At 64.7% G+C, this 21,260-nt stretch overlaps 1 protein-coding gene across 1 annotated transcript in view; it reads right to left on the minus strand.

The window, feature by feature from the left end:
• CSPG4 (chondroitin sulfate proteoglycan 4) overlaps positions 1-21,260 on the minus strand; it is a 36,977-nt gene that overhangs the window by 6,427 nt on the left and 9,290 nt on the right. Inside the window, exons 2-9 of the mRNA XM_077881967.1 lie at positions 13,030-13,193; positions 7,943-11,482; positions 6,443-6,925; positions 5,945-6,121; positions 4,234-4,432; positions 4,022-4,156; positions 3,731-3,897; positions 101-284 (exon numbers count right to left, since the gene is read on the minus strand). Of these exons, the coding sequence (XP_077738093.1) occupies positions 101-284; positions 3,731-3,897; positions 4,022-4,156; positions 4,234-4,432; positions 5,945-6,121; positions 6,443-6,925; positions 7,943-11,482; positions 13,030-13,193 (5,049 nt within the window). The remainder of the gene's footprint in view (positions 1-100; positions 285-3,730; positions 3,898-4,021; positions 4,157-4,233; positions 4,433-5,944; positions 6,122-6,442; positions 6,926-7,942; positions 11,483-13,029; positions 13,194-21,260) is intronic.

Genomic DNA, 21,260 nt, shown 5'->3' on the forward strand with positions numbered 1-21,260 from the left:
GGTCCCGTCCCCTCCCCAGCGCGCCCTGCCCTCGCTCGCCGCGCCCCGCGCCCGCGTCCCCACCCTCACCCGCCGCTGTGCGGCCCATCCCGCTGCTCACCCTCGTTCCTCCAGAGGCGGCTGGGGCGCTGCGGGCAGGCGGCCTCGAAGGACACGGCCACCTCCAGGGTGGCGGCCACGTCGGGGGCGGGGGGCGAGGACAGCCGGAGCTCCAGGGCGTCGTGGACCTCCCAGAAGGGCTCAGCAGGCATCTTGTGCTCATACACAACATCCCCCGCGTATACCTGCGGGGACACGGGGGCGCATTTTTTTAAATTAGTATATTTATTTATCATAGACACAGAGAGAGAGAGAGAGAGAGAGAGAGAGGCAGGCTCCATGCAGGGAGCCCGACGTGGGATTCGATCCCGGGACTCCAGGATCGCACCCTGGGCCAAAGGCAGGTGCTAAGCCGCTGAGCCACCCAGGGATGGAGGCACATTTTGAAACGAAAGGCAGGTTCCGCGCGTGGCGCCCACAGGTCCCCGGTGTCCAGCCTCACTCTCCGCTCTCCGGCCTATACCTGGCTGTGGGTCCCTAACCCCAGCCCGCCCTCACCAGCTTGCTGGGTCGCCGCTGGCAGTGAGGAGGCTGGCTCTGCAGCCAGGTGCCTTGTCACCTCTGCGCCCTGCAACCTCAGGCAAACCACCTTGCCTCTCTGAGCCCCTAGGGAAAGCCATGCCCTATGGGCGAGGGTCTCCACAGCGGGTCCTTCCAGTTTTGCCCGTCTCCCGCCCTGAAGACACCAGTTTTACCATCGCCCTTCTTTCTTCTACGGTGACGATTTCCCCGCAAAAGGGAACATTGCCATCATGACTCAGCCATGCTGTTCTCTCTTCCATCTTTTTTTCTTTTAAAGATTAATTTTTTTAAAAAATTTTTTTGAGAAAGAGAGAACACGTGCGCAAGAATACAGGCACATGCAGGGGAGAGCGGCAGAGGAGAGAGCAACTCCGGCAGGCTCTGTGCTGACCACGGCGCCCAAGGTGGGCTCCATCCTAGGACCCTGGGATCAGGACCTGCACTGAAACCAAGACCCGGATGCTTGACCAACTGCACCACCCAGGCGCCCCCTCTCTAACATCTTAAAGACTTGTGACTTCGCTTTTTCCACCAATGTCATCAGGCCTCCCCCCATTTTGCTCTCCTTTACAGCAAAACTCCAAAAAGAATAGTCTGTGATCTCCCCCATGCTGTCCCGAGTGCGCTCGGTCCAGGATTTTAGTGGGTCCGTGGGCCTTGTAACACAAGCTCCTGCTTGGCAGCGTCTGGCATCATTGTGCCTTCCTTCCTCTAACAGCCACTGGCTCCCAATGCGTCCCATCCTCACGGTTCCTCCTGCCTCTGTTGGCGCCCCCCTTTCTCCCCAACGTCTACACCTTGGCCTTTAGAGTCCTCTCTACCTACAGGCACATCCCCCGTGTTCCTCCTTCAGCCACATGCCCCCCAGGTCAGCTCTGCGGATAACCCCCGTCGACCTCCACCGCGGAATGCTCTCTCCCAGGTTCCAGACTCACGTGTCTGCTTCCCGGCAGCTGCGTGGGGATATCCAAGGGACGCCTCCAAGCCAGCCTGCACCAGGCAGGCTCCTGACCCGTGCGCCTCTCCTAGTCTTCCCAGTTCATGGGATGGCTGCCCTGTTCTTCCAGTGGCTCAGTCCCAAACCCCTGGAGTCATGCCTGACTCCTCCCTCTCTTACACACCATCACTTCTGGCCTAGATTATCGCCACAGCCTCCTGTGTCCCAGCTTGGGCCCCGCTCCCTCCCCCTGTGGTTTTTTTTTTTTTTTTTTTTTTAATTTATTTGACAGAGAGAGAGAGTACACGCAAGCACACAAGCAGGGGGAGGGGCAGAGGGAGAAGCAGGCAGCCTGATGCGGGGCTCCACCCCGGACCCCGGGATCATGACCTGAGCTGAAGGCAGACACTTAACTGACTGGGCCACCCAGGTGCCCCTCGCCCCCCATGGTTGTTCTTAACACAGAAGCCAGCGCGAGCCTTTTAAGATGTGAGATTACTGTTCTTCCTCAGAGAGTACAGTGGCTCCTCATTTGACCGCAAAGATCCCACTCTGACCCCTTGCCCCTGCCACCTCACCTCCTAACCATCCTGCCACACTTGCTGTTCTCCGGGGCTCTTTGCACGCTACACACCTAGGGCTCTTCCTCACTTCCATAAAGAAGTACGCTCCTGGGCAGCCCGGGGGGCTCAGCGGTTGAGCACCCGCCTTCAGCCCAGGTCGTGACCCCGGGGGTCCTGGGATCCAGTCCCACGTCGGGCTCCCTGCATGGAGCCTGCTTCTTCCTCTGCCTGTGTCTCTGCCTCTCTCTGTGTGTCTCATGAATAAATAAAATCTTAAAAAAAAAAAAAAGTATGCTCCCTTCCCCCTGCTAATCCAAATGTGTCCTCTTGGCTTATCTTTTGTTTCCCCTTTTAGGAGAGGGGGATGTATTGCTTCGCAGAAAAACAGGGCTTGCACAATACTAAGATGGAAACTGGGGTCGCAGCGTGTGGGAGGCTCTAGGACCGCAGGGTAGTGAGGAACTGGAGGGCAGTGCCCCATCTAAGGGGGAGCCACCCACACGCTAATGGGGGATCACCAGCTAATAGGGGATCACCATCCTTCTAACGAGGGAGCAGAGCCTGGGTGAAAGGGGAGGTTGCTACTCAGCTGATTGCTGTAGGAGGGCACAGAGCCTTTTAAGAAACTGGAGATCAGGTTTTTGTGTACGTGCGTGTGTGTGTGTGTGCGTGTGTGCGTGTGTGTGAAATCCTCCAAAGGTTATATGTTGACCATTAATTTTAAAAGACTAAATGTCTTGTGCAGGCCAAATACAACACATCTGTGGGCCAGATGTGACCCACAAGGACTGTCAGCTGTAACCTCTGGCCCAGGCTGAAGGGTGGCAGGAAGGAAGTGGAGACAGACCCCCAGGAGTGGGGTGGGAGGATGGATGCCCGGGGGCGGGAGGTGTCTTGGGGTGAGCCAAGTCACAGGCAGGACGAGGAGGGGTCTCTGAGCTCCGGGAGCAAGCATGCCCTGGTGAGAGAAAGCCTGGACTAGGGATCCCTGGGTGGCTCAGCGGTTTGGCGCCTGCCTTTGGCCCAGGGCGCGATCCTGAAGACCCAGGATCGAATCCCACGTCGGGCTCCTGGTGCATGGAGCCTGCTTCTCCCTCTGCCTGTGTCTCTGCCTCTCTCTCTCTCTCTCTGTGTGACTATCATAAAAAAAAAAAAATAAAAAAAAAAAAAAAAAAAAAAAAAGGCCTGGACTAGTAGTTAGCAGCCGGAATCCTGGTTTTGCCTCTTACTGACCACATGCTCTGGACGGTCGCCTGACCTCCGTAAGCCTCAGTTTCCTTATCTGCAAAACGGGACACCCGATCCCTGCCCCACCCAACTCAATACGGCAGGACAGTGGTGCTGTCGAGACACTACCCAGTCCTGCCCCCAAGCCAGGACAAAGTCTCTGCCACGAAGCCATTTCCCAGCTTCCCTGGGTGGCACTGCCAGCCTGGCCCCCTGCTGGCCACTCCCTTTCATCCCATCTTGTTGGGGTGCGCGGAAAGCTCCGTGGGTGGGGGGAGGAACCCCAAAGGCCTGGTCCTGTCCCCTCCCCCTCCCGGGCACCGATGACAGTGGCTCCCAGGACGCAGGGAGTCTAGTGGCGGCTGTAGAGGTGGGGCCCTACCTCGGCTTGCGTGAAGTTCACCAGGACCTCCCCGGTGCCGCCCTGCTGGGCGCGGAGCAGGCGGCCCAGCCGGGGGCCCTGCACCACCCGGTAGAGCAGGTGCTGCGGATCGGTGCCGGCACTGGAGCTGGCTCTCAGGCTCTGGCTGCTGAGCGGCTGGACCGACCCTGCGAGACACATCAGGGCCCCGCTGGCCTCGGACCAGGAGGCAGGGCGAGGCCGTGCGCCTGCGGGGGCAGCGTGACGGGCCGGGCCCCGGGCCCACGAGGCAAGCGCGCCGGGCGGACCCACCTGGGCACACGGTCAGCGTCCGGCTGCCCTCCAGGGAGAGGAGCAGCTGCTTCTGGGCCGTCACGCGGAAGAAGTGTCCGGGGGAAGCGTGCTCGCCGTCGGACAGGCTGAAGCGGAAGCCTCCGTCCAGGGCTCCTGAGGACGGGCGTAGAGTGGGTCTCGCTGGCCCCCGCGGGTCCCCGTCCGCAGGCGCCCCAGCCGGCGGTACCCACCTCTGTGTGAGAACAGCACGAGCCCGTCGTCCAGCTGGGCCTGCGTGAAGCTGTGCACCTCGGTGCCTGGCGCCGCCCGCAGCACCACCTGCCCGTTGCTGGGCCGCTCGATGGTGTAGACCAGGTCCTCCGGGCCCGAGTCGCTGTCCGCACCCCTCAGGGCCTCCGGAGGGAAGGGCACGGTGGCCCCCTCCCACATCTGGGGACACAGGCCCGTGAGGGTTCCGTCCCCGCCGAGCGGAGCACTCCCACTGGCTCAGCTCAGGCCTTGGGCGGTCACCGAGGCCCGCGTCCTCCTGGGCTCCCCCTCCCAAGGGCCCCTCCAGCCCAGTGACCTTCCCCTGCCACCCCGGGCCCAGGCTCCCTTCTCTCCGCCCTGATCCTGCTTGTCCTGCGAGGCCAGCCCCCCGCTCTTCCCTCACCAGGCTCTCCCCGCCGCAGAGCCCCCAGCCCCGACCCGCAGCAGCACCGCGACCGTCTGGCCCTGCCTCCTGGGCACGTGGGTCTGGGGACGGGCTGGGCACACTACGGGAATGGTGAGGGTCGCGTCCCCAAGACGCTGATAAACACACTCCCTTTCCAGGTGAGGGAAGGACGGGAGGCTCGGGGTGGGAAAGGCTGATGCTTGGCCCCTGTCCGTGGCCTGGAAGCAGCACGTGACGAAGGCTCGTGTGTTTCCAGCGTGGTCACGAGGCCCACCCAGGTCAGGGAGGGGTGCGGGCAGCCCCACCCCAGGCTCAGAGGGAAGAGGAGTCCCCGTCGGGCCTCCCACCTGCCAGCAGGGCAGGATCCCGTTTCTGGGATCCTGTTACATGGCCCCAGCTGGGTCAGGACCTTGGGCTGCCTTAGGGAGGGGCTCCCAGCCCCGGAAAACCGAGCCCTCTGGGATCCCAGGGACCTTCTCAGTCCCAGGCTAACCCCCGGCGAGCCCTGGAAGGGGGAGCACGGTGCGCAGAGATGGGGCTTCAGCGCGGGGCCTGCGCAAACGCTGAGGACAGCATCACCTGGTGGCCAAGGGGCCACACAGCAGCACCGGCCTGTGGTTCCGGGCAGCCCCGAGCCGCACCCCCACTGCTCTGCGGCCGCCCCACCCCTGGACCACTCCCCACAGCCACAGCCTCTGCCATCAAAGGCGTCCGGTGTCCATCAGGCCCTGCCCGTCCACCATCTCGTGTGATCTTGGCCACGCCGTGCCCTTTCTGTTCCCCCGTAACTACTTCTGTGACCGTGGAGAAATGCTGTGACCGGGCTGGGCCTCAGCTTTGGCTTCTGCTGAGTGACGGCCCCACCATTCTGGGGCGATGTGAGGGGCAGGGGCTCGGGAAGCCAAGCTGTGGCCCTCCCTTGCTGTGGGTGGAAGCGGGGAGCTTAACCACGCTCCACCTGGATCCGCCCTTTAGGGCCTGAAAGAACTTTCTTCAGGAGGTCTGGTCCGGAGCCACAGAAAACGCCTGCAGCTGAGGGTGAGTCCAGGGAAGGGCAGGGCCAAGGATGGCCATTCGCGAGACTGCCTGCCGCACTTCTAAGTGTTCAACAACCAAGTCTCACACCTGTGCCCTACTTTCAGTGCCATAGCTCTTCCCCACCACCTAGAGGCATGTGGCACGGTCCCCACTTGGAGAAAGCGACGGGCTCATGGGCGGGGGCGGGGAGCTCTGTGCTGGGCCTCTCTTTGGGTGGGAGGTGGGAGGTGATCCCAGGCTGCTCTCACCGTTAGGCCTGTGTTTGCGGTGAGGATGGGCGGTTGGTCATTGACGGGCAGGACGGTGATGGTGAAGGCCACAGGGTGGCTCTGGCGGTCCAGCTCGGAGGCGTTAGCCACTAGGGTGAAGCTGTCTGTCAGCGTCTCACTCCCGTCGTGCACATAGCGGATCTGCTGCTGTTCTACCTGTGGGCAGGCCCGAGGCTGAAGGCCAGGCTCCACCCCGGCACCCCTCGTGCTCTGCCTCTGGGTGTGGGAGGGACGGGCTCCTTCCGCGCTTCCATTCCCGCAGGTGGAGACGGGGACACCCCCTCCTCCCAGGCTGAAGGGCCGCAGGAGGAACGGGAATGGGGCTGTCCTCCGACTGCCCGGAGGGGAAGGAACGGCAGCAGGCACCCAGAGCAGAGGCCTCCCCGACCGCGACCTCCCTGCTTCCTCTGGGTGGACGCCCCCAGCCGTAGAGCCCCCAGCTGCCCCCCGGCCCCCAGCGAGTCCCGAGAGCAGTACCTCTTTCCAGGAGAAAGCGCTGAGGGTCCCCGCTTGAGGGGCCTCCTCTCTCCGCAGGGCCCCGTGCAGGGGCTGCTCCAGGACCCGCAGTTCGAGGCCGGGCAGTGCAGGGAAGTAGGGCCCGGCGACCTGGAGCAGCGGGGGGGCCAGCACGCGGCTGCCGCCCTCGGGGACGCTGAAGTTCTGTGCCTCCAGTGGGATGGTGGCGGGCAGCACCTCCAGCTCCACGCGGACGCCCTCGAGGGGCGCACCCAGGCCTGAGCCCACGTCTAGGGAGAAGGAGTCACTCCAGGCCTCGGGGCGGGAGTGGAGGTACAGGACCCTGCCGGCGTCCACCGCCTCCTGGGAGAAGCTCTGCACGGGGTCCCAGCTGGGCGGCCCGGCCACGGAGGCGCCGCGGGACAGCATCACCAGGTAGCCGGCCCGCGGTGGGGTCTTCACCGAGAACACAATTTGGGCGGGCGGCACTGCCTCCTGCGCTGCCTGCGTGACACAGGGTCATGGAGGGAGGCCGCCGGCCCCCAAGCGGCCAGAGCAGGCTCAGCGCCGTGCCCCCCAGCCCCCCGCCCAGGAGGGCCCCGGACACCCCTGCTCACTCAGACACCCAGACATGCAGCCGGCTGGGCCTCCCCACCAGCTGCTCACTCATGCACACTCCCCAAGAGGTGTACGCGGTCACACCTCCAGACTCGGTGACTCAGATGCACAATTTCTCTACACACTGATGTGGATCCACACACGTAGGCCTCACGGGTGTCGCACCCTGTACCCGCCCGCTCGCCCATGCCCGCGGGCCGCCCGGCCTCCGCGGGGGCCACTGCTCACCACCAGAGGGCGCTCCGTCCCCTCGGGAGGCAGACTCTGCACACAGGGCCTGGGGCCCGCGAGGACCGCCGCGCCCCCCACCTGATGGCCCGGCTGCAGGAGGCCACACACCACCCCCAGCTCACATCCCTGATCCTGTGCCTCTGCCTGGAGGGGTGTCCTTTCATCCCTTGCTACTGAAACCCCAGACTCTGCAAGGCCGGACTCCAGTGCCGCCTCCGTCAAGGCCAAGCCTTTCTGATGCCAGACAGGGCCAGCCACCGTCTGCCCCAAATCCAGGCAGCTGGACCCACCAGGGGCTCAGAAATCGGCCGTGTGCCACCGAGTCAGTAGGCCTGGTTGCTCTCTGATTCCTGGATGGTCAGCGGCTCTCCCCAGGTCCTGAGGCCCAGTCCTCAAGGTGCCCAGGAGAATCCCCCAGGGAACGAATTTATTAGAAAACAGATTCTCCGAATCCGTAGCACGCACATGTGTGCACCTGACAGGTGGAGGCCCCCATAACTCTGAGGCAAACTCCCCGGAGACCGTCAGGCACATCCCCAAAGCGCGGACACCACCCAACCCAGGAGTCCCCACCGGTACCCCCCAAACGTCCATGCGCACAGGGCATGAAGGCTGGATGGAAGGGGCCCCCTTCTCTGGCCTATGACTTCCACTCGCCCCTCGGCCTTTTACCTCCAGCTGATCCTTTCTGATCTCAGCTGCCTCCCCCTGGAAGACGTAGATCTTCTTGTTCTGGACCAGATGCAGTGGGGCCAATGGCCCCTCCAAGGCAATGGTCACCTGCAGGGTGGCATCCGTGAGCACAGGCCCTGCCTCCACGGAGAAGGCCAGGGTGTCCTGCGGGCTCAGGCTGCCGTTGTGGCTGTAGAGGACGGCCCCGTCCAGCAGGTCCTGTTGGGAGAAGGCTGTGGCCGGCTGGCCGGCCCGGAGCAGCTGCCCCCAGTGCGGGCCGGCTGTGACACGGTAGCGGACCTCATCCCCGCTGCGGATGTCTAGGTTGGTGTCCAGGCGGAGCACGGCTGTGTCGATGGTGCCCTGGCCCCCCTGAGGGACCACGAGGCTGGAGCCATTGGCCACGCGGAGATAGGGCTCGGATGCCTGCACTTCAAGCAGCGCGGTGGCCTGGTGCCGCCCGTCAGACACCTGCAGCTGGATCCAGCCGCGGTCGGCCCCGGAGTGCACGAACAGGACGCGCCTCTTCCGGAGGTCCTCCTGGGAGAAGCGGTAGATGGGCCGCGTGGGCTCGTCCGCGGCCACGATGCTGCCGAAGAGAAGGTCCTTGCGGGTCAGCACCAGCTGCGCGTCGGCAAAGCCGGAGTCGGCGTCACTGAAGGCCACGTCGTCGGTCGTCAGCAGCCGCCGCCCGCCCCGAGCCACGTGGAAGACGCGGCTGACGGTCTGCACGGGAGCGTGGTCGTTCACGGGCTGGATGGCCACGCGGAAGACGCCCCGGACCTCCTCCCAGGCCAGGCCGCCGCTGCCCTCACTCTGGCGGGTTGCCACGAAGGGGATGTCGTCTTCCGTGGTCTCGGAGTTGTCATGCTGGTAGACCAGCCGGCCCTGCAGCAGGTCCTCGTTGGTGAAGGACGTCACCGCGGTGGCCTCGTCCTGCGCCCCCCTCCAGACCAGCCGCCCGTGGCGGGGCCGCTCCATGACCTCATAGAGGTAGCTGGCGCTGTTGAGGCTCTTGACGAACAGGTGTTCCGCGGAGAGGACGCCCTCGCCTCCCTCGGGCACGGAGAGGAGGACGTTGGTGAGGACGGGGGCGTCGGGGTCACCCCCGATGTGGATGGGGAAGGTGTAGAGCGGGGAGAAATGTGGCGGAGCCGTGACGCGGAAACGGAAGGCGTCCTCCACGGTCTCCGAGGTGCGCGCCGTGGCCCCGTAGGTCACCCGGCCGGCCTGCAGGTCATCCTGGGTGAAGCCCTGCCCCTCGGACAGCCGGGCGCCCTGCAGCCTGAGGTTACCCTTCCTGGGGGCCTGAACCAGCTCGTAGTGGAAGGTGGTGGGGCTGGGGCCCGCCCCCTCCTCCAGAGCGGCCTCCAGGTGCGCGCCGGTGAGCGCCTCCTGCCGCGTGGTGTGGGTGCGCAGGGGCTCGAGCCGCAGCAGCCGCACGGTGGCTCTCTGGATCGTCACCAGGAAGGACAGATTGCTCAGGGTCTCCTGGCCCACCTGAACCTCCAGGGCCACGCGCTCCACGGCGTCCTCCGTGCGGTGCTGCGGGTCGGTGCTCAGGTACCTCACGCGGCCCTGCTCCACGTCCCGCTGCTGGAAGGCCTGCACCGGGCGCCACTCCGCGCCCTCGGCGCCCCCCGCGCCCTGCTTCTGCAGCTCCCCGAACCGCAGGGCCGCGGCGACCCGGAACAGCACGCTCACATCCTGCCCCACCGCGTTGGTCTCCACCGACAGATTGGCGGGCAGCACCGGGGCGGCGGAGCCCTGGGCCAGGCGCAGCCCCGTGTTGTGGCGGACCCGGATGCTGGGCCGGACCGCCACCACCTGCAGCGTGGCTGGAGCGCTGGCCTGCAGCCCGTCGCTGACGCGGAACGTCAGGTCCTGGGCGGGCCCGCTCCGGTGCACGTAGACCAGGCCGCCCGCCTCCAGCTCCCGGCAGGAGAACTCGGTGGCTGGCTCCCCGGGCTGCTCCTGGCGCTCCACCGGCAGGCCCGGGGCGGTGCCAAGGAGCTGGAAGGTGAGGCCCTCGCAGGCAGAGTCTGGGTCGTAGGCCTGGAAGACCTCGGGCCCCAGCGGCTTCTGTGTGTGTTCCAGGATCACCATGAGGCTGCCGTGGGGGAAGATGATTTGGGGTGGGTCGTTGACCGGGTTTATCTGGATGGGCAGGATGTAAGTCTGGCCCCTCCGGAGGCAGGAGGGCACAGGGCCCCTGGCGGTCACGGACACCTCCAGCATCAGCTGGTCGGAGGTCTCCTCCGAGCCATCGTGGACGAAGCGGGCCTTGCGGTTCACCACGTCCAGGAGGGTGAACATTTTCCGTGCCTGGGCTCCTGGGACGTCCAGCTCGAGCTCCCCGTGGCGGGCCCCACGGCTCACGCTGAACAGCACCTGGGATTTACGCAGCTCGGCCTCGCTCAGGTCCAGCGTGGGCTGCAGGTGCCGCCACTCAAGCCAGGCTGTGCCCCCCTCGGCCACCACCAGCGGGCTGACGGTCAGCAGTTGGGTGAAGTTGGCAAAGACGGGAGGCAGCCCCGGTTCGGGCACGCAGGGCTCGGGCAGCTCCACGGCGGACCAGGTCTCCGGTGCCAGGGTGGAGAGAGCTTCATAGGTGCCGTAGGTGTCCTCCTCGTACTCGTCTTCCTCCAGGCTGCAGCCGGCCACCATGCTGCGAGTCAGCGAGGCTTCCCGGAGCCCCTGCCTCTGGCCGTTGATGCTGAGGTCCTCCATGCAGCCCAGGAGGGAGACGTTGACGGCCCCCGAGGCCAGGCCCAGGCGGTGTTCCTGGAGGTGGCGGGAGGCCTCTGTGTCCAGCCCCCCCAGGAGGAGACTGCCGCGGGGTTCCAGGTAGCTGAGGATCCCACGGTTGGAAGTCCGTGTGGGGTACTGGTCCACGGAGATTTCCAGCTGGTGAGCATCCACGTGGACACTGACCTCATGGGGTAGCCCGTCAGCCACGGGCACACTGTTGTGGAGCAACACGGTGCCCTGGCCCTTCTCCACCACAGCCCGCAGGTGGCCCTCAAATATGTCCACGTAGATGAAATCCCCGTGCCGGCCGCCCGCCTGGAAAGCCAGGGGCGCCTGTCGGCTCCGAGTGGTGAGTATGAACGCCAGGGTGCCCTCCTCCCGAGTGTTCCAGGCAGGGAAGGCAGCCAGCGAGTGGGGCCCAGAGAAGCCCAGAGCCACGCTGTCATCAGCAGAAAACTCTTCAGCGCAGCCCTCGTGCACGTCAGGGGTCAGCGGTCGGAGGAGGTTGCGGCCGTTGACGGTGGCGGCGTGCAGGCAGCCCCTCAGGGGCCGGCTGGCTCCCATCAGGTAGGACAGGCTCAGGCTCCCAGTGCCCCCCAGGAAGATCCCATAGGGGACCTCCAGGGGAGCTCCCAGGACGGGGGCTGAGGCGTTCAGCAGCCCATCGACGGACAACGAGGCCTCGCTGTCTGACACAGTCAGCTCCACGGAGTGGACGGCGGAGTCGCTCAGCGGAGTCTCAGCTGGGGTCTGCAGCCTCAGCTCCTCCTGGCCCAGGGTGAGTCTGACCTGGGGAGAGACGGAGGGATGGGAGTGGGGACAGCACTTCGGACGATCTGCTTCTCCTGTAAGAACATAGTTGGTCGGCCACATTGGAGTCCCCAGAGCAGACGTCCTGGGACAAGGGTTTCTCATGCCACCCCTGTCTGCCTCCTGCCACCTCTCTCTCTCTCTGTCTTTTTAAAGATTTATTTATTTATTCATGAGACACGGAGAGAGAGAGACACAGGCAGAGGGAGAAGCAGGCTCCACGCAGGGAGCCCGACGTGGGACTCGACCCCAGGACCCCAGGATCACGCCCTGAGCCAAAGGCAGGTGCTCAACCGCTGAGCCACCCCGGGGCCCCTCCTTCCTGCCACCTCTTTACTTATCCCCCAAACACGGGTCCAGATGGGCTCTGGGGTCCCTGATGTGAATCAGAGAAGTGACAGAGCAAGATGCTCTCCTAGGGATTCAGTCTGTATGTTTTACCCTCGCCAGCTTTCCGACTGGGCAGGGCCACCAGACAACCACCCTGACCTCCAGAAGATTCACTCTGGGCATAGAGGGCATCTGGGGTCACCGGGGCAGCCAGGCTCATGGCGGGGAGCCCGATTCCAGATGCTCTGTTTTGAGGGTTAAGTAAAGAAAAGCTCCCTGACCTGGGGTGAGGGAGCCGCGGGGAGAGGAGAACTGTTCTGTCTCTAGGACTTTGGCACCAGAACTGGGCCTGGGGTGGCCTTGCCTCTACTGGACGGCAGGATGGGTGGAGGCAGAGTACGGGAAGAGCAGAGCCCTGGGCACGGCGGCCTTGGGAGCCCAGCTCCCCGGGCTGTGGCATCGCCCTACCTGTCCCGTCACACCTGTCGGGCGGAAGGGCTCCGGCCCCAGGCTGCACCCGGGCCCCGCTCAACAGTGCCGCCTATTGGCAGAGAGAAGCCATGGCAGCGGCAGGTGTACCGTCGCCCTCAGGCCCCGCCCGTCCTCTCCCCCGAACCCCCCCAAGTGTGGAAGCAGCCGGCTTTCCCGAATTTGGGCGGAGACCTCAGGTTCTCAAATTCGTTATGGTTAAGGGGGAGCCTCAGGGGAGCCAGGAGGCTCCTTGCTGATAAAGCTAGCAGGGCTGGCAGGACGAAATGGGAAAATGGAGAGGCTTTGGCGATACTGGTCGTTACCATCACGGACAGATGGGGTGACCGGTGCTCAACAGGAGGCTCACAGGGGCTGCAGGGCCCAGGATAGAGCACCCAGCCCAGGGGAGTGCCAGGGGGTAGGTACCTCCTGGGGGAAGGGATGTCTACGCTGGGACTTGAAGGCGAGGCGGGGCGTGCGGGGAGCGAGAGCCTGGCTGGACCAGCGCAGGCCGCAGTGAGGGGGGGCGGCCAGGGCTGGTGGTGGGCAGTGTGGGTGGAGGGCTGCGGGGCACAGCCGGCGCACCAGGGAGTCACACCTTGGGAGACGCTGTCCTTCACCTCGTGGCAGGGACCTAGAGACCTCGGGGCGAAAGGGGCTCACACAAGGTCACCGGCTGGGGGCCGTGCCAAGCTAGAGGGGTCCAGCAGGGAGAGGCCACTGACCTGCAGGTATCCGGAGTGGAGCTGCAGGAGGAGGTGGTCAGCCTGGCCTGCTGCCAGGAGGAGCAGGGCTTCGGGCTGGGACGTGGAGAATTGTAGCCGGAGGTCTATGTTGCTCAGAGCTGTGGTCACCGGCACCTGCAGGTGGTTCTCCCCAAAGAAGGAGGCTGTGTGAGAGACGGAGCTGGGTCAGTCCCTTGCCTGGAGGAGGAGAGGTGCTGCGGACGATGCGGGTTTTGTGCTGGCGCAGCTTCACGGTCCTGGCTGGCACTGCCCCCTCACCTGTCCAGTCCTGGTGCCGGAAGGTGCAGTCTCACCTTGTGTGTATCCCAGGCCTTAGCTCCAAAGGAGGCCAGACCTATTCCAAGCAACCAGGTTTCCTCCTCAGGAGTTCCTGGGGCCTGGGCCCTCTGACAGCTCTGGCTCTCCTCCCCGGGGCCCCAGAGGATTCTCCATCCTGGGCCGAGTTCCTCTTGGGCCTAATGGAAAACCATCCCTGGCCGGGTCACCTGGCCTGGTGGTCTTTGCCCCCAGGAATGGGATTCCAGGAGGATCATCCCTACCCCAAACGGATGCCTGAGTGCCCCATGCTTTGGTTCTTGGACAACGCTTTCCATGCCATGCCCTCCCTCTGTGGGTAGGCTGGGGCCACGGCCGGGGCCTGGCGGTGGTGCTGAAACAGGCAGCCCACCCGTCCCCACTTCTCTCCCAGCTGTCTTTGGAGTAAGGGTGCAGTTGCCAGCCCGAGTCCACCAAAGAGCGAAGGCTCTGAGGCCAGATGGAGACCACGTACTGGACCCCAAATGGGCCCCAGCTTCCTGCATCACGCCGTATTGCTTCCTGCCGCAAGGCTGCTGATTGTCCCTGGGGGGCAGTCAGATCCGGCCCTGTTGTTCCCACGATGGCTGGGGAGCCATAGCCGACTACAGCTGGCTTTTCCCAGCCTGGGTCTGTAGCTAGAGACAAGGCCTGGGAGGGTGGGAGGTTTGCTGAGAGGGCCAGAGGGCCTCCGTCCGTGGCTGGTGGTGGCTGTGCAGGGCCCCTTTGGTCCCACCCCAGGACACTACCTCTTTTTAAGAGGCCACATCCTCCAGACAGTTTCCCCAAATTAGCCTCTCTTGACCTCAGACCAGCTGCCACAACTTCTGGTTTGTTCCTTTTGCAGAGATTAGGGCCAATTATAACTTTGACTCGGTCCCCTAGAGGTCCGGGACTCGTAAAGACGGGAGACTGGAATGGGTTAAAAAGGTGATTCGTCTCTGTGGGGCTTCCCCTGAGCACTGTGTGTAGGCTGATGGCCTTGCTGGGGATGACCTGGCGCCAGCCACATTCGCACTGGTCCCTGGCCTGAGGAGGCGGCACTGGCTGCCACCGGAGGATTCCAGGGGATGGCCAAGAAAGATCATGCTCTTCCTTTTGGACTGAGCTGAAATCCCTCCAGTTAGCCCTCTGGCCAGCAGTGGCTGGCGACGCCAGAACCTGGTCTGACAGGGTAAAGGAATCGAATGAGAGCTACAAAACCATCTGGGTGGGTATGGGCCAGCAGGCCCGGCAGGCCCAGCAGAACCACCAGGCCCGGCAGACCCAGCAGGCCCGGCAGACCCAGCAGAACCACCAGGCCCAGCAGAACCACCAGGCCCAGCAGACCCAGCAGACCTCGGTGCCAGTGAGGGGCAGACCAGAGAATGGATATGGGGTGGGCACCTCATCTGCAAAAGCATTGATTCCTTTTTTTCCCCTCAAGACTTAATTAATTTATTTGAGAGAGAGAGAAAAAGGAGAGAAAGAGACCACGAGTGGGAGGGGGGCAGAGGGAGAGGGAGAAACAAACTCTCCACTGAGAGCGGGGATGTGGACACAGGGCTTGACCCCAGGAACCCAGGATCACAACCGAGTGGAAGGCAGATGCCTAACTGTCGGAGCCACCCAGGTGCCCCAAGGGCATTGATTCGAGGCACTGAGGGCAGCCCCAGGACAGAAGGGGAGGACGCGTGGCCTCCTCAGGATGGAGCATCACCAGGGCAGGCCGGAGCTCACAGCGGCTGGCAAGAGCTGAGTGTTAACTTTGCAGGAGTTTGGCCCTCCGGGCGATGTGGCCGGGTGGCAGTATTTATACCCTGGAAGAGGCAAGTGCTACAAATCGGGGTTCCCTTTCTCCCAGAAAGCCTGTTGCTCAACCTTTACCTGTTAGGGTGCACGGGGAGGGGCTCCTCTCCGTCCCCTGGTGGGAGTGAGCCCACACACCCACTCACACTCCCCTCTGTTGAAGCTGGATGCAGGGACATCGTCATAGGGCCTCAGGGCCCGTACCAGGCCGGAAGTGAAGGCGCTGGCTGGCTCTAACCCCTGAACCACCTGCCCCTAGCCCCCTCGCAGAAGAGGAGAGGGCCGGCCTGTTTAGCCTTGTCCTCCAGGCGGAGTGGGAGGGTGGCAGGAAGTAGAGGTACTTTCCAGAGAGCTGGGGTCTGAATGAGCCTATTGAGGGGCTGGGCCCTGCCGTTTCCTGTGGGCCTGGGCAGGGACGCGCTCACACAAGCCGCCTTGTGCGGCTGGAAGTGCACAGGCCAGGCGGCCCCCTCGTCCTAACAGAGGCCTCTGAGGCCTCGCTGGCCAGGGTTCTGGAAACTCTGACAGCGCCGTTCCCCCCACGTCCCGGTCTCCTGCTGCTGCCCCTCGCCGTCTCTGATGGGCCGCAGCTGCAAGGACCCAGAACCCCGGTCCTGGGAGACAGCTGGAGACGAGCTGTGAGTGGGGAGGCAGGGCAGGACGAAGCCGTGAGCTAGGAGTCAGTTCCAGAGGGCTTCCTTGGGGAGGTGACGCTGGGAGAGAGGAGCAGGCGGGGGTTTCAAAGGGCAGCAAGGCCAAGTGACAGACTGAAGCAGAGATGTGCGGGCTCTGGAACAGCTGGAGCCAGAGGAGGGGAGGGAAGGAAGCAGCAGCCAAGCCAGCCGCAGGGGCCTGCCTGGGGTCGCAGGGCGGCCGAGGGAGGAGAGAGGCATCCTCACTGCTTGGAGACCTGCCCTGACCCTCCCGGCTGAACACACAGGATTCACCGAAACACCAGTTCGGGCCTGCAGCAGCTGTGTGGGCCGCCCTCTGGGCCAGGAGAGGGCCCGGTCTGGCCTCCGTGTCACCGTTTTGTAAAATGGGTGCTGCTCGCCGTCCCTCCTCCCTCCCTCCCTCCCAGCCCCGGAGGTCCTGTGCTGGTCCGGGAGTCCGCTCTGTGCACAGCTGTGCAGGGGGTTCGCAGCGTGGGCCGCCCGGGTGCTGCCCGGCATTCAGCCCGGGGGCCGCTGCTGCAAGGGCCCTGGGGTCAGTGGGAGGGGCAGCGGGATGCTGCGCGCCTGGGTTTCTCCGCCGGGGAGACGGCCGTGGGTGGGTGTCCGGGACTACGTAGAGTCTACTTGCGGGTGTGTTCGGGCATGTGGGTGGCTGCTTGGGGGTGTTTGGGGTTTGCATAAGGCTGTGTGTTTGTGCATGTGTGCGCGTGTGGGCTGGGAGCTGCCGGGACAGAGCAGCGATTGTGCCCGCGCCTGCCCTGGGCCTCGGGGCCGACTCCGTGAAAGGGGCCATGTGTTCCTGGACGGTTCCCACCCGTCCTCCCGACGCCCGGCCGTCCCCGAGGTTTGCTGAAGGTGGAGCATCCCACGGCTTCCCGGCCTTCCTGACCACGCACAGGGCGCGTCTGTCTGGGTCCGGCAGAGCGGCTCCGTCCTTCTTCCTGAGACGAGGGTTGGGGGCACAGAGGAGCCTGTGTCCGTCCCTGCCAAGCCTCTTCTCAGGTGGGGAGACAAGCTTGGGCCACCGTCCCCAGCAGGCCACCCGCTGGCAGGGCGCAGGTGGGGCGGGCGTCTCTTGCCTCCCCGGGGCGTGTGACTCCTGCCCTCAAGATGCTCTGCTCTTACCTGTCAGCGGCTGGGGAGCATCTCTGCGCACAGCCCCCCCCCCCACCCCAGGCTCTCCCAGCGGCCGGGGCCGGGTCTCAGCCACGGGGCCTCTTCTAGGGTCGGGGGCGGGGGCGGTGGGGGTGCTGCAGACCCCGATCCTCCCACGCCGCTGGACTGTCTCTCCCTGTCTCTCTGCAGTATCTCCTTTGTCTCTGGCTTGGCCACTCGGCCACCTCGCTGCCTTATCTGTCTCCCCTGGTCTTTCTTTGCCTTTGGCTCCCCTCCCCTGCCTTCCCCTGGCCAGAACCGGGAGCACCCCCGCCCCAGGACGGTCTAGAGAGCTACCCCCAGGCCCCCCGCTCCTCGGGTGCTGGGTCTCACGACACCAAAGTTCTCTGCAGGGTTAGCATTCAGGGGGGTTTCCAGACAGATAAACTGAGGCTTCAGGGCAGCGGCGATTTGACAGGGAAGAGAAAGCCTGCGGGTCTTGGCCCAGCCACCTCTCTGAGCCCCCCCCCCAGGAAGTCAGTCCCCTGGTGCCCTGCTCCCGCCCATTCCCCCATTCCCGGTTGCCTGGGGGTAGCCGCGGCCCCACCGTCAGTGTGCGTGCGTCATGAGCAGCAGCATTCCTGGGTGTCTGCCGCTGCCTGACTTTATAAGGGAGGAAGTTTGGAAGTCCGAGCTCCTGGGCAGGATGGCCCTGCTGGGGCGGGGCGGGGCCGGGGGGCGGGGGGAGTGCCCAGGGTCTGGGGCAAAGGGGGCGGAGGGAGACCCGGGCATGTACGCTGGGAGGTGAACCCAGTGGTACTGAGATGGAGCAGGAGGTGAGAGATGGATGGGGACAGAAGGGGATCCAGTCATTCCTTCCTTCCTTCCTTCATTTGCAAATCCGGTAACACAGCCACGGAAAAGAAGCCCCCACCGGGGGGAGACAGAAAGCCTGAGGAAGATGTTAAAACTGAGAATGAGAAATGAAGACACCCTCCCCCCTCCATAAAAACTGAGCTCAGGGGTCCAGACAGAGGCCCGAAGAAGGAGAAACCAAGAGAGCCCCAGAAAGCGGGATGTTGGCTGCCAGCCTGCTGCCGTGGGCGGGAGTGAGGAGGGTGAGGAGGGGGCGCCGGCAGCTGGCTGGGGAGGGCAAGGGGTCCTGATCTCGGGGGAAGCCGGACTTCACCGCAGCTCCTTGGGGTTTGGCACCAGGTGTGCACTCCCCGTTCCAGACCCACATCCTAGGCAGGCAGGGGGCAGGCTGGGAGAGGCCTTCTCCTGAGAAGTCTGGGGGGGCCGTGGGGGAGCGCTCTAGGGCAGCCAAGGCAGGGAGGAAGGGCTCTGTCTCCCCCGTGGGTGTGCATGTGGGTGGCCGCGGGTGAAGGCAGGACGGACCAGGTGCCTGCCCCAGCCGCTGGGCCCTCCAGAACCCAGGCCAGATGCCCCGCCCCCTCCGCACCCCGTGCCTCCAAGGGCTGCAGCTTTTTCTCCACCAGCTTCTGCCCCCAAGCCAGGGAAGGTCTGAGCAGGCTGGGAGGGGGGGAAACTTCCTGAGAACCAGAGCTACGCCCCCAAGGCTCATGGACCCCAAGGCTGATGGGGCTAAGTGCCCTGCAGCGCCCACGCCCACTCCCTTCTCAGAGCTGGGGAAGCAGTGCCTGGAGGTGGCCCGAGAACTCAGTCCCCCAGGGCACCGAAGAGGGTGGGGGCACAGCCACCTGTCACAGTTGCTGGGGTGAGTGCAGGCCGGGCGGGGATGTGGGGTGGTGGGTCCCGTCTGGCTCTAGATTCGGGACGGACCCTCCCTGACGCCGAGCCCAAGGCTCAGCCCTTTCCACTGAGCTGTCACCTCCCCCCTGCCCCCAGCCCCGTATCTCTGAAGGGAACAATGCGGGGAGGGCTACAGGGACAGACTTCAGGTCAGATCCCAGAGACCACATCCCCCTCTCACGGTGGTGACAAGGGCGTCCCAAGAACGGGGCCTAGACGCTTACTGCCTGCCAGGGCTAGCTGCCTGGGGGACGCCCGCACCCCTGCACCCCTGCAGCGCCCCCGCCGGCTCTCCTGCCTCCCTGATCTGGGCTCATGGACCACATCCCAGTCTCCACACTGGAGACCCCAGCTGGGGCCAAGGTGGGCCCGTCTCTCTTCACTCCAGGAGCCCTCGAGCCAGCAGCCTCGCTCCCAGAGCACTCGGGACTCCAGCCGCCTTGCCGGCCCCTTCTGTCTGATTCCCATTCTGGCTTTTGCAAGACCAAGGAGGCCCGGGGCTACAGGACTCCTCAGCTAGAGGCCGAGTCCTGCCTCTGGGCGCTGGCCTCGCTGCTGCTCCTCTGCCCAACAGCTTCCTGGCCACCCAAGCCGAGGGGCACATGTTGGGGAACATTTCCAATGTGGGGATCTCCTCCGAAAGGCGATTACCCCTTGACCGGCAGGGAGGTGACGCTAAACTTGGTACAAGACACTGACTGGTGCCCCGGGCTCCCAGCCATGAGGCCAAGCCTGGGCCGTGTGCGGCACAGAGGAAGCTGGAAGGAAAATGAGCGGTTTGCTGGAGGAGCGGCTCATCCACCCAGGCTGGAGGGCTGGGCCGGGGAGGAAGCAGGGCCTCAATGGAGTCTTTGTGGAAGCCTGCCGCTCCCCTGGCCCGAGGCACGAGGGGTGGGGTGCTGCGGTGGAGCAATCCCGAGAGGCTTTTCCACCTTATAATTTTCCTCCCCTGCAGGGATCTGAGTGGATCGCCAGGCCCTCCCCCACATCCCCTTCCCCCCACTTTTCTGGCCTTGGGTGGGGTGGGGGGACGGGGACCCTGATGGGAGTGGCCCGGGCCCAGGTAGGGTGACTGGGAGGGAAGAAACAGAGCAAGGGACCTTCCTCGCCTGCGCTGGGCCCCCTCAGCAGCCCCTTCCTCCTTCCCCCCTGCCCTGGGAGGGAGCCCATCTTACAGTGGAGGGAATGAGGCCCAGGGAGGCCGGTACCTGCGCTAAGTCCTCCAGAGGAGCCGTGCAGCGCTGGCCTGGAGCCCCTGGGCCGGGCTCTGCGCTGGGCCTCGTGTCAGGGAGGGACGTGTGCACAGGAGCAGTGTGGGGCTGCTGTTGCGTGTGCATCGGAAGTGGGGCATCTGCCGCAGGCTCCGGCAGCAGGAGGGTGTGAGAGCTGGCCCCGAGCCTGGGAGACACACTTTTTCCCTTCCTGTCCTCCGGGGCTCCCTGGGGGGCGGTGGGGGTGGGAAGGGAGGGAAGAGCATCTGCCTTCCTGGGCTGCTTTGGCAGCTGGCCTCTCCTGGGGCGGCTGGATGGGTCTGATTCGGGGGCTCGGCCGGATCAGGGAGGGACCTTCTTCAGGGCTGGCTGAGTGTGGCACGTTCCCCAAGCCAGTGATAAATGCTGGGCGTGCCCACTGGGGTCTCGGAGATCAGGGAAGAGGATGGAGGGGCAGAGGCCTGGGGTGAGAAGCCGGCCCCGGGGCGCTCTGGGGCCACCCCCTCTCTCAGGCTGGACCAGAGCCAGGAAGCAAGCGGAAGCCTGTTGCTCATCTCTGAGCTCCCCTTCAGCTCTGGGATGAGAAACCGCTAAGGGCAGGGCCCTTGGGGAGGTGTCCTGGGGCTTCCCCCAGCCTGGCAGCCTGGACTTGGAGACAGTGAGTGTGTGAGCTGGGGTGGGGGTTGCGGAAGCAATGACTGTTGGTCTGGACACAGGCCGGGGCCAAGAGTCTGTGTGCTTGGCGAAGCCACGGCTGCCCCGCAGATCCCCCATCTGAAATGCAGGGAAGAGTGGCGGGGTAATCTCAGGATGGCAGGCCCATGTCCAGGACATGGGGGAAGGAGGGGCTTGGGACAGGCCCTCCCGCGCCCCCCTCCAGCCCCATGCTGCCCTGCTCTCTTGGGCCTCTGCTTTCTCACCCGTGCGGAGGGCACCTGGCTGGGGGGACCAACAAACCTGGCCTGCCCAGCCCAGCCTAGCAGGAAGTGGCTGGTGGAGAGCTGTGCTCACTTCAGCGGGGCCACCTCTGACCTAAGAGGCCAGACTGGAAGCTCCCGAGGACGGGACGGGACGGAGGGCCCGGATCCCTGCAGGGCACCTGCCGCCCAGGGGGCCCACACGTGTGTGCTGAGGAAGGAAACATCGGCTTGAAGAGGGTACAGGGATCACGTGGAGGTGGCCCTTGGCCCATATGGGGGTTTTCTACCGGCCGACAATAGGCAGGCTGAGCAAGAAGCTTCCAGCGTGGGTGGGATGCCTGCCTGGGAGGGTGGACCGGGAAACCCCAGAGTCTTTGCTAGTGGCCTCTGTGCTAACCGGTACCCCCGAGATCCCTAGCCTGAGACCTCTTCCCACAGGCAGGCCCAGCTCCTCT

The sequence above is a fragment of the Canis aureus genome, chromosome 32 (assembly GCF_053574225.1).
Source record: "Canis aureus isolate CA01 chromosome 32, VMU_Caureus_v.1.0, whole genome shotgun sequence".
Taxonomy (NCBI): domain Eukaryota; kingdom Metazoa; phylum Chordata; class Mammalia; order Carnivora; family Canidae; genus Canis; species Canis aureus.